A 12,940-nucleotide genomic window follows, 5' to 3' on the forward strand; every position below is an offset into this window, starting at 1 on the left:
AAAAAGTGTTCTGATGTAGAACATAATTTATACGATCACCCACTGTAAGCTGCAATAATTTTTTCAAAGCTAAGTTGACTGAAGTGTGTGTATATGAATCACAATGAAACATCAGTGATATGACCTCACCAGACCACCCTTCTTGTGATGGCCCATTTCAACACAAATGAGTGTCATCAGTGGCTTCATGATGGTTCTTCTTGTAAATTCCATCATGAACTAGCATTTTCATTTATGCCATCCCAGCCAACTTTAAATTCTGACTCATGATGGGATTGCCCCAAACAGGGCAGGGCAGACAAATGGAATGTGTAGTATTGCCCTAACATTTCTTAACCTGCCTGGCATTGAACATGGCTTTCTCCCCACTTTTGTTCTCCAAAAGTCTTTATGCTAGCATAAAACCCTATTGAGGTCACATGAATTTTTCCTGTGTAATGAGGGAGGTTGAAACTTGTCCTTGAAACATAAAGATTACAATAAAAACCTAATAAACCTGGTTAACAAGAAGAAAAGATTAGTGCTATTTCATAACATTGGCATTACAAGGAAATTCTGCTCAGTAAAAAAATACTCAACTTTACAGGGGCAAAGAACATTTGCCTAATTGAAACTTGATTTAGATCTGAGCCATAATGAAACATCAAGCGAATCTGGTGGTTTTGCATCTGATAATGGTAGCAATAAAAATGTGACTTCAATTCAGTATCATTCCCTTGACATATTCAGAATTCTTTTAGAAACTACCCTTGCTTTAACATAAATTAGCAGAACTGTACATTATCAGAAAATTAGATGTAAAAAATTTGCCCCTATATGTAGGTTCATTTTTTTTCACATTTGAAAACATCAAGATGAGTTCATCCAGATATGTATCATTAAGTATAATTATATTGCCTTTTATAATAAATAGGTTTTAGAAATGAAGATTTCTTTAATGTAAATAATCAAGAGCTATAAAAGCCTCAGAAATTAAACTACCAGATCAACCTCCACTTAGACTAGCATTTATTCATCACACATTTACTGAGTGTGTATCAGATGCTATACTTGGATTTTGGGGATAGAAAGAAAATATATATAAGCACCTGCCCTCTACAGTCTAGTAGTCTTACTTTTCCAAGGGAAAACAAAATGTATCTCTTCAGAGTGGATGGTCTATGTCATGTAAAGTAATGTTATGCCTAACATTTCTAAAAAAGCATTTACATTAATCCTGCTCAAGTCTTTCTTCTATTATCTTTCAAACCCAGGTGAATTTTCCTCTTACTTCAGAAACAGCTCTGAGAGACAACCCAGAATGGGGGCAGCAACTCCATGGTGCTGTGAGGGGCTGGACCCTCTTTACCTTTGCCATTTAAAAAAATTTTTTTAATTATTTTAATATTTTTTTTAATTTATTTTTGAGAGAGACAGAGCACGAGTCGGGGAGGGGCAGAGAAAGAGGGAGAGACAGAATCTGAAGCAGGCTCCAGGTTTCGAGCTGCCAGCACAGAGCCTGACACAGGGCTCAAACTCATGAATCATGAGATCACTACCTGAGCCAAAGTCAGACACTTAAGTGACTGAGCCACCCAGACGCCCCTACCTTTGCCTTTCTTACCCTTGGCTTCCATTAGAAGGGTTCCCTCAGGGCTCAAGATGGCTGCTGCTAGTCTAGACATCCTTTTATAAGACTGGGGCACCATGCCCAGCTGCTCTGAGTTCTGGCCTGTTAACAGTTCACAGTTGCCACGTTGGTGGAAAATTGGCTTCCCTCCATCAAAGAGAGCCACATCGCAGCAATGTGTAAAGGTTAAGCCACCCCAAGTCTCAGCCCTCTCTGGACTGACATCAGTCAATGACTGACTTATGGGAGGGTATAAAAGCCAGACCCACTCCTTACCTCAAAGTGGGACAACTTTGGGGTATCATTTGTGCTCCAAGTTCTGGGTGGAATCAGGCTAAGACCAGAATTTGACTGCAGCGATATCTTTGTGCCTGGCCTTCCTGACCTTACCTTACTTCCCTTCTCAATAAATCACTTTCCAAGAACCTCTAGCTCAGGTTCTTTCTTTGGGGAGCTAATACAATTATTTTTCTCTTATAATGTCCTCATTTCCTCACCTTTTCTCTTGAGTCACAACATACATATTGAACATTATTGAACATATTGAACATACCATGACCTTTTCCTCCAAGTATATTTTGAGACTATCAAACCTAATCACTGGAACAGCTAACAGTGAAGTCAAGAAAGAAAGGAATCCAAGCTGATTTTCACCAAATAAAAATATGGGTATATTTTTTAATTGCAAGTAGAAGCAAAATTATTTAGACAAAATGGTTTTTCCCATAAAGATACTCATTTTCATTTCCATGGCTTGAATGCTTGTTTGCTACAAGTTTGAAACAAGCAATATGGTAAAGGCAAAGGAGAGAGAAAAATGCTCTAGGTTGGGTATTATTGCTGCTAGACAATAGTAGTATTTTCTGAATGTATAATTTAGTACCAAATTACAAAGGTTAAAGTGAATTTTTCTACCAATTCTATATGAGTACAGAACTATGAACTATGCATTTGTTGCATAAAAATTATTGCAGTAAGCTGAAGTTCTGGCACAGATGCATTATTTTAATTTTTAATTATATCTGGTTCTTTGTCTATTCAACAGTAAAGTTGTGTTTCATATAGCCTAAATGCTAAGTTAAAGAACAAATGCAAAATGTTAATAAGTAATGTGGTTTTGTATTATGTTTATATGAAATCCAAGGGAAAAAAAAAACAAAAAGAAAAATACAAGTACTTGTACTATTTCCTTGCTCCCTCTGTTTTGCAGTACTCCCTTAGTCACTAGCTTCCTCATGATACATCTCTAGCTCTTCAGAGCTTCCTTACTCAGATCTACCAAGAGCTTCCCATGCTTCTGCCTTTTCTTCCATGCCCCTTTACCTAATCTCTCTTAAAATTAAACTGACTTTGGTTTTGTTTCCTGTGCCTGATTTTCAAAGAAGTAGTCTTAACCACCTCTTCCCTCCCTATATTTTTGTAGGGTCATTTAAGAAACAGCACCTCAGTCAAAACTTGGAATAACTAGGTAACAGCAAGTGATTCAAACACTCATCTATTGCTTCATTTTTATTTTTACATCAAATGATAGCGTGCTAAATTTCTGTGCAAAAGAGAACTTTCAATAATCACGTAATATATTTTGAAGACATCTGTAACAATTACATGGCCATGATATACATCTAGAATAAGCAAACTCCAAAGTTCTATTCCAAACTTTATTCTATGTGTGCTCAATTTGTCTGGTTTTGACTGCTATCAAAGTAGAGTATGTATTCATTGTAACAGTGTTTATTTTTTTTTAAGGAAGTAGCTTTAAATAATTATCCAAGTTTAATTTAATTTGTATAGTAAATGCAATTAAGAAAAGGATACTGCCTGGAAAAAAATGCATTTCTACATTCTTCACAAATCATTCTGTCTATTCCTAATAGGAGAATCTAGAATAATTGATTCTGAATTTAAAATACTAAAATCTGTATCAGTTTTAATTGTTGGTTCTTCCAGATAACTTTGGGCATCCTTTAAATTTTGTTGAAATTTTGTGGTGTAGACTGTAGAGCAGAAAAACATTAGAAATGTTTCCTAAAACTTTCACTTTCTCTGATCACTTGACTTACAGAAAGATCCCAATGTAAACATTGAACCTTATGTTCTTTTTTAGTTACTTTTTTGGTCCATTTCCCTTCTCTTCTTACTTCTATAGATTTAACATTCTCAAAATAATATGAATAAACGTATCATCCAAAACAAAGAATACTTAAGTGACAGTCACAAATATGTAGTTTCCTGATTTTTGTGTACTTTATCCTGTTGTTGATGGATATTTATTACACTTTATGACAGACTGGTATAAAGGTCATTTCACATGCGTCAGAAACATTTAATTCTGGGAAATAATTAGAAAAATATTCAGATTAAGTCAAGGTACCCTTTGAAGAATGTGAACAAAATGAAGGTGTTGTAAGAGATTTTCAGTAACCCAGTATAGTTATGCCAAAATTGTATTTGTAACAGATTGGATTGATGTGTGTATATTTGACTAAATTCACTTTTAAGAATCATCTTAAATAACTAAAATAAAAGCAGTAGCTTTTTATTTTTATATATTAGCTATATTTTTAAAACTGTTAAAGGGGCACCTGGGTGACTCAGTCAGATAAGCATCTGCCTTCGGCTCAGGTCATGATCTCATGGTTTGTGGGTTTGAGCCCCACATTGGGTTCTGTGCTGACAGCTCAGAGTCTGGAGCCTGCTTCGGATTCTGTGTTTCACTCTCTCTCTCTATGCCCCTCCCCTGCTCATGCTCTGTCTCTCTCTCTCTCTCTCTCTCTCTCTCGAAAATAAACACTAAGAAAAATTTAAAAATAAGTAAATAAAAATGTGTTCATGACCCAAAGGACTTTCATTTGAAAGATGATTAATTACATTTATGACAAATTTAAAGACATAAAACACCTCCCTTTTCTTTGAAGCTGGATCTAAATATGCATACAATATATGTATACACATATAATAACTTACACATGTAAGTTATTATAACACTAATTATAATAACATTGCAATAAGCCCTTTGCTGAGTGTCTATTATATCCTACACACTATGCGTGGCATGCTTATGCTTGCTCATTTCATCTCATATCAGTATTTTGATATAGGTATAATTAGCTCTGCATTACAGTGGAGGAAATGGAAGCCTCAGAATTTAGGTAACTAGCCTAAGAACACATCGCTGTTGAGTCACAGTGCTATGGAAATTGGGAACTTTATTTCTAGTGACTATTTAGCAATGGTACCTCATCACATCTGTTACCTCTAGTTGTAACATGAGTAAAAGTAAGACTCTCAGCCTATGCTCAGAGATCAAGGAATAGAAATTTTCAGAATGTACACACTTATATGACATTAAATTCTTTACTAATTTCTGTTTTGGTAGCACACTTTTTAATTACATGGGGTTTGTGAGGCAGTTAGGAATAAAGCAAATGAGCACAAAAGAGGGTTCTGAAGATACATGGTATAAAATATGATTCTGCTTCTATTGTCTTTCCTAATTTCCATTAGGATCCACAAAAAAAGTGTCTTTAATAAAAACACAATGCTAAAGAATACAGTGCTATGCCACATCACTAGATGGGCAGCTACCACTCTCATAGAGTGGGAAGAAGAACCACTCAAGCACACCCTCTAATAAGGTGTCAGTGCTGAGGACTGCTAGGAAACCTCCACTGGAAAGCAGCCTCCTGTGATGTTGCATCTGTAATGGGGCAGCGAATGGACTGAGTAGACCTAGAGGCTGATGACAAACTGCTTATGTCTGTAAACAGCACTCATGCATTGATGTGTGTTCAGTGTAATATTTCTACTTACATGAAAGTGCCTGGCAGACACACACACACACACACACACACACACACACACACACACACACACATCCCTTTAGCACACATTGACTAACTGCCTCCCTAGTAGCATGTCCATTCAGTGTAAAGAACTGCTTTAATTGGTGTGATATTTGCATGTTAGGTATTCCCTTAATGTGTATTTAAAATTAAAAAGAAAAATCCTTAAGATTCTGCTTAGCAGAGTGTGTCTGGTTTGTCTTCTCTAAAGTCTCACCATGACACTTTCCGGCAGTTAACATTTGACATTATTCCCATGGAGTTCAATTTATGGCCTTCCTCCAGTTCTGCAGAATCATAAGGCCTATGCCATCCATATCCATTTATGGGATCATTTTACCTATAATTATGTAGACTGAGAAATGTCAACCCTGGAACCTAAGAAGTATTGACAGGACCAAAGTTTGTAGCCCTGTTGGTCATCATTCTTAGGTATCTGAAGTTTGAGAACAGAAGTTGGCACTAGAACTTTTTTAAACAAATGGTCAGAAGGCAGACTGTAAAGAAAACAGATTTTTGCTTGTAAACTCGTTATTTACAACTTGTGTCTTGGAAGTAGGAGACTGACCTGACCTTGAATCTGGGTTAACTTAGGACACAGTCTAACAACTATTAGAAACAAAGACTATAGTCATAGAAGCTTCAGCTTCCCTTCCAACAGAGTGCAATCTTAACTGCCAACGTCCTACCTATTGAGTGAAAGAGCTAGTCAAGTCTGAACTGAAATAGACTTAATTCCACATTCCAGTCAGGTCAAGTTTAAGAGTTAGTGAAGGCTAAGTTAGGTCTGCAAATGTGCTTGATTTCTTTCTGAGAACAAAACTAAGAAGGTTACTTTCTCCTCTGAATACTTCAGAAATAAGCACCTTTTATAGGTTGGCAGGCTAAGCCAGATGGAAGGATTTTAGGCTATGGAGTTTTCATAGTTAGGTGGCCACCCTAGTAGTAAAGGCAGCCCAAACATCAGTTATTTTAGCTAGGCCAGGCTGGGACAGATCAGTAAAGAAGTTCTAGATAATGTTTATTAAAAGCTGGTATAAAGCCAAGGACAAAGGCTGCAAGGGGACACAGAGAGGAGATAATGGAACTGCCGTTAAGTGTTCAGGAAGGACAGTTTTGGCTTAACCTGTTGGTTGTCTGGGGAAATACAGAGGAAGGGTGCTCGCTATTACCCCATTTAGTACCTCTCTGCTATATTTACTCTCTTGGAGTTTCTCTTTTTATCTTCCCACTGCCAAAGCCCACCACATGCCACCTCTAGGTCACAGCAGCTTTAATCCTGTATTGTAGAATGTTGGGGCAAGTTGAGAGAGAAGAAAAAGAAAAACTGATTGGATGGGGACAACCAGAAATTTTGTGGGTTCCATCCCTTTTCAAACTACCACATCCCTGTGTGATTGTATATACACACACAAACACACATGGCCCTCTTTCATTACATTTTTTAAAAAGATAAACACAGAAGAAAAAAAGTGAAATGTCAAAGAGACATACTAGATATCACTGCCTTTATGGAGTCATCCTTAAACATACCCTCTCCCCCCAACCCCTATCCTTCCCTCCAGAGCAGAGAAGCCCCTAACTGTGTGCCCATAGTGCCTTGGTGATATCTCTCGTTGTGCTTATCACATTGTATTTTACTGTTTGCCTATATAGTTATCTCCTCACCCAGACTGTGAACTACTTACAGCTAGAATGTCTGTGTTATTTACTGTATGCCTGTGGGTGAGATGAATAAAATGCTGTGATTTCCAGTGTCCAGTGATTTCATAGTAAAGGCTGGACTGTAGGAAGTATGTGATTATTCCACTAAAAACTCACGGTAAAATAATTTATGACTCATGCTTTATTATATTTTATGTGTTTAAGCTCATAATGATGAGCCTCCTTATAATGATACAAGTAGTTAGTGGCTAGGGGTAAAGGTAAAATAGTTTCCAGGCACAGCCACGTTACTAAAATGTCACAGCCAAGTGGGAATCTATGGACAAGTGAATTGGTCACAATCTGGAAGTGATCTAGTAAGAAAAATTACATTGGGTAAACTAAACTCATTCAGGTACTTTGTATCTAAAATGCTGAGTCATGCTGCTACATTTGGTTCTGATATTCATCAAGCCAAAATAATCAATATTAACACAATCAGAATCCCCATTTATTCTATATGTCATCATTTCTCAAGAAATCAAGATCATTTTTCACAAAGTTAATTTACTATAACCCAACATGGATTGACATGTTCAGATTGGGGTCAGTGTATGACTATTTTTACAGGGAAAAATTCTAGTTCCAAAAATGCCTCATTAGTTCAGATAATATGAAATATAGTGAAATTTTAGCACACTAAAAAAATGTGGATCGTCTTTACTATTGTAGTAGAATTCAAGCCAAACCCCAAACCTACCTAAATTACATTTTAATCACTCTACTTTTTTCCAACCTTATAAAACCAAATAGTAACTATCCAGGAAATGTATCTGTTAATTGTTATGTAGTTAACCTTACCCCTTCCCAAAGAAATTATGTATTTTTTAGTGTCATGTACTTAAAACTATTGGTTAGCTTATTTCGGTTTTCAAAATACATTTTGGTTTAGAATTGTATATACTTCTCAATATGAGAGTAACACCTCATTTTATCCTCCATTACAGAAGACAATAGATGTACATCCTCGAATGCAGCTTCCTGCACCAAGTGCCTTGCTCTGGGTCCGGAATGTGGATGGTGTGCTCAAGAGGTGTGCCTTTTTCTTTCTTATTTTCTTTCTTCTTTCTTCCTTTCTCTTCTCTTCTCTTTTCTCTTCTTTTCTCTTTCCCTGTTCTTCACAGTTGACTTCTCTAGGCATGATTTTATTGCCCTAATATTTTGTGCTTTGAAGGTGCATCAGGAAAAAGAAAGACACTGCTGAGCATCAGGAAAATTTTATTTGGTTGTATGCTTAGAAACAGCATATCTGACTAACTATAAAATAACCTTTTCATTAGGAAAATTATGGTAATTTTGAAATGAAGTGCAAGCCATTTTATGTTTTCCATCTGTCCTATAGAGAGAATTGGCAAACACAGATAGTGACTTTTGATAGGTCAGTAGGTTTTGTGTGAAATTCTTGCTACAGCTTGGGGCATTAGGTTATATATCCTAGTTGGATTGTAGTCTTGTACTTGCTTATTAAAGAAAAGCAAGTTAGTTTATAGGGCTGTTTCATTTGTTTTTATTTGAAATACTTAAAGATAAGTTATTTCTCCATTTCATAACATTGTATATCAATTCATTAGTTACTTATGAAAAATGGGATGCTTTTCCTTTGACATGTGACCCTATTTGTGTGATACTGTGTACATTTAAATTCTGTGGAATGGAAAATAAATCAGAAATCTTTTATTGTTCAAAATTAGTGTTTTTATATTCTAACAAGAGAAACGTACCCCAATAACAAACTTCTTAGTAAAACAAATATAATGCATTCCTTCTTTCCTGGCTGTGAAGTTGTTTTGTGAATTTTTTCTTTTGTTGATATTCTTCCATCAGAACTACTTTACATAATAAGTTGCAATGAAGAAGCCATCTATAATCTGGGGTTCTTTTGTGAAATTACAGAGATAACTTTACATTTGTTTATGTAGCTCTTGGGAATTGGAACAAAGAGATATTTAATGACCTTTTGCTTGCTATGAAGATCTCTAGCTTTTGCCTTCTCTGATTTTGCTCAAAAACTGCACCTACCATCATCTTTCCAACCTCTCCTGTTACTACTTGCCTATAACTTATGCATCTCCCAGAAGGAAAAAGAAAGCTGAAAAGTAGCAAAGGATGGTGGACATTACTTTCTTCTAAAGCAAGTCAGTAAAGAGACAGAGGAGGGGTTCACAAAGTAGTCTTAGCCATGTCTGAAAGTGTCTCCTACTGACAACCCAAAGGCTTCTTGGATATACTCTAGCCTTTACCAGTGAGGAATCAGATGTCACTCGAAACTAGGCAGTGCTTCACCAGAACCCATGGAGTGTGGCAATGTCAGAGAGAGGACAATTCCAGAATTTCTATGACAAGTCCCATCACCTCCTATGAGCCAAATGACCAGACAGAACTCACTCTATTCTCTGAGACTACCTTTCCTCATTTCTATAACCATGAGTTTGGAATTTACTTCTAGGTTTTTCTGTCAAGAGTGTTTCATGGCTTTATATTTCCTGACCCTAGGCCAATACTCCATTTTAGATTTTCACTAAGGAAGCCATGAAGTTTGTGTCAACTTGATGTCAGCTGCTCAGAACTTTAGTAAGTGTAGCTTAGAGGAACTCTCAAAAGATGATTAAGAAACCCAGCTGTCAGCCAAATGTAACATGCCAGCCATATAAAATTCCAAGTTCCAGAGAGACCCCTTTATCTGATATCGCCGCTGGCACAGAAAATCTGGAGAGGCTCAGTTATGGGAATAGCAAATGTCAGTCCTGACACAAAAGGAAAGATTTTGAGTATTCAGAGAAATTGGTGGCCAAATGTCAAGAGGTAATCCAAGGAGAAATGTGAGGTGGCTGCCAGAGCACAGGAGGCAAACCCATGTCTGCTGTTGATCAAATATTTCAGAAGAGGATCTCAGAAAACATTTGGAAATCACTTGGCTGTTTGTGTTCCAGAATATCCTTCTGTGTAGTACAGGGTCATCTAATTCATGTGTTGAAAATGCAGGCTCTGAAATGAGGTCAACTTGGGTTCAAATCCCAGGACCATCAGTTTCTAACCATATAAACTTGCATACATTACTCTAACTACTCTGAACCTCAGTTTTCCTTAGCTCTAAAATGGAAATAAAAATTGTACCTATGACATACTATTGTGAGGATTAAATGAAACAGTATGTGACAAGCATTTGTCACAGGCATTGCTTAAGAAATGGAGTTGTTACTAAAAGAACTTGAGTGAGACTCCAAAGCAACTCATTCAGGTTTAGGAAACCAAGAGGACTGTGTTAAGAACACAACTTAGGGGGAAGCAACCAGTGTTAGGACTCAGCTACTAGCCACATCATTAACAGAAGGAGCTGTCCACTCCCTGCAGGCTGACCTGACATCCTTGAGAAGAAGAATACAATGATTAATTTTGAAAGATTACCCACCATTAGACACATATGCAACTGATGTCTTTTATTTCTTAACCAACGAGAGTGGAGGTACGGGGAAAGAAAAGGCTTTTGTTTTGTTTTGTTTTTTTTTCTGTGTTCATGATCAGAATAGTTAAAACTAACAAATTAAGCTTGGTTTGTATAATTTTCAAGGCTGGTCAAAAGTAAAAGATCACTAGAAAATTTGGACAGGGTATATTCAATTTGCCTACATTCTTGTATAGCATGTTAACCTGATGTTCTAGATGTTTTGCCTGCTCTTTCTCTCCATGTTACATAAAAATAATTGTAAAATAATTAGGATGGAAAAGACCTTATCAGTATTGCCTAGTTTAACGCATCAAGCTCCTTTTTAACATATGTAAAAGACTTGATGAGTTTTGAAGAATTCTCTTCTTCTTCTGCATGCTATGTCATACACAGATTGTGATCACATAGTCAGAAGTTCAGAGGGCAGCCTTCGAACATAATTATACTAAAATGCAACACAAAGGTATTCACCGTCAAAAGGAACATGATAGAGTTCTTTCATTTCCGTGCAGATTGCCATGTTTGGAAATCAGAAAGACTCAGAAATAAGAAGAAAAAACTTTTCTTATTTTTTCCACAAATAATTATATTGAATGGATAAAAGTAACAAATGATGAAAAGCTACCTGAGTTAACTTCAAACCTGGGCTTTCATTTACAAATGGGATTTAGATGCAGAAGGAGTATGGTTTTGCTTGTGTATTTCGTGTAGAAAAAATAAAACACAAGCATTAGAAGAAATTAAAATGACACAAAACACCACAAATTAAAAGGGTGTGGTTTCAAATTCTTTTCTTTTATACAAAGTGGAAAGTAGGCCGCAGTGGGCAGGGGCAGCATTCCATTCTTTATTTTGATGTCACGGTCTTTTCTTCCCTTCTCAAACCTAATTGTCAAATTGGCAGTGCTTTTCTAACTCAGTTTTTACAGCAGAGTAAAAACAGCCATGCTGATTCAGACATTGCAAAATAATTGAGACTATTTTGCCTATTTCAGCAAAATGATTTGACATTTAAAGGTCAAATGGCATAGCGTGATGTATAGTTGCAGTGAATTAACCGTACTCCCTTCTTTTCCATTTCTGTGTACACAAATAACAGAATCCCTAGATGAAAAGAAAAATCAGAATTACTTGTATTTTATTTCTTTTCTTGATTTGAAGTCTTGGTGTTTTTACATCTATTAAATGCATGTAGCCCTTTGTCTGTGGCCTGTCATGAACATAGAGGTACCAAGTCTTAAGTACCCTCAATATTGCTCAAACTCTAGGACAGGAAGGATCCTCTCATCTATCTTGGAGCTTTCTGAAGGAAAGTGATACATATGATAGCAATATATGCCATCGTTCTTTGAGCTTAATCTTATATTGAGTACCTCTAAGTTTTATCAATGGACAGAATAAATTTGGATACAAGAAATTAAGGCTTTGGAGATTTTTAAACATCATAATAAAAATCTGGGTGTATGGTCAATAGCAAAGCAAATTGAATTTTTCTATTCCCATGAAGCCATTTACCAAATGACAGCTGGAAATCTTGATTGAAAAGAATATATCCTCTTAATATATCCTCTTAATATCTCTTAATATACTTATATTACAAGGGTGCTTCACACTCTAATTCAGGATCAGTACTGTAAATATCAGTACAGTAAATATTTTTTAAGTTTTATGGGCCACATACTGTTTCTCTTGTATGTTCTTTTTTAATTACTTAACAGCATTTTTTTAAAAGGTAGAATGCATTTTTTTTAGCACTCAAGGAATACAAAAACAGGGCATGGATTATTGTATTTGTACCACCATGCCTAGTTTTTGAACCCCTGTTCTAAATTAAGAGAGGAATTAAAATCTTTGTGTGAATGTTTTTATATTGCCTATCACCATCCCATCTAATACCAGTGCCACGGATGTTACTATTCATAATTAGTGATCTAATATTCAACTAATAGTGAACTTGATAATTTCCTTCTTCCATAACCCTTTGAAATTCTATGCTTCCCCTAAATCTAATGCCTATAATAATTACATTTACTTGTTTAATGGCTGGATTCATCAATGGCCTATTGACTCTTTGACAAGGTCTCTGTCTTCTTCCATTCTGTATCCTTAGCACCTAAAAACTACTGACCCTGTGTAAGTATTCAATCTGTATTCTTTGATTGAATGATTAATTGGAAACCCAATTCCCTGGATCAGCTGAACTAAAGGAGGAATGACTGAATGTCAGATCATAATAGCCACTGCCAGTAAAATCACTGAGCAAATAATCTAGCTACTGTGTAAGCAAATGTTCCAAATAATTCAGGCCAACATTATATATAATAAAATATATTTCTATAC

The 12,940-nt window shown here is 36.1% G+C and overlaps 1 protein-coding gene across 1 annotated transcript in view; it reads left to right on the forward strand.

The window, feature by feature from the left end:
• Positions 1-12,940, forward strand: part of ITGB8 (integrin subunit beta 8) — an 83,250-nt gene that overhangs the window by 17,405 nt on the left and 52,905 nt on the right. The window contains exon 2 of the mRNA XM_042919815.1: positions 8,103-8,188. Coding sequence (XP_042775749.1) covers positions 8,103-8,188 — 86 coding nt within the window. The remainder of the gene's footprint in view (positions 1-8,102; positions 8,189-12,940) is intronic.

The sequence above is a fragment of the Panthera leo genome, chromosome A2 (genome assembly GCF_018350215.1).
Source record: "Panthera leo isolate Ple1 chromosome A2, P.leo_Ple1_pat1.1, whole genome shotgun sequence".
NCBI classification, from domain to species: domain Eukaryota; kingdom Metazoa; phylum Chordata; class Mammalia; order Carnivora; family Felidae; genus Panthera; species Panthera leo.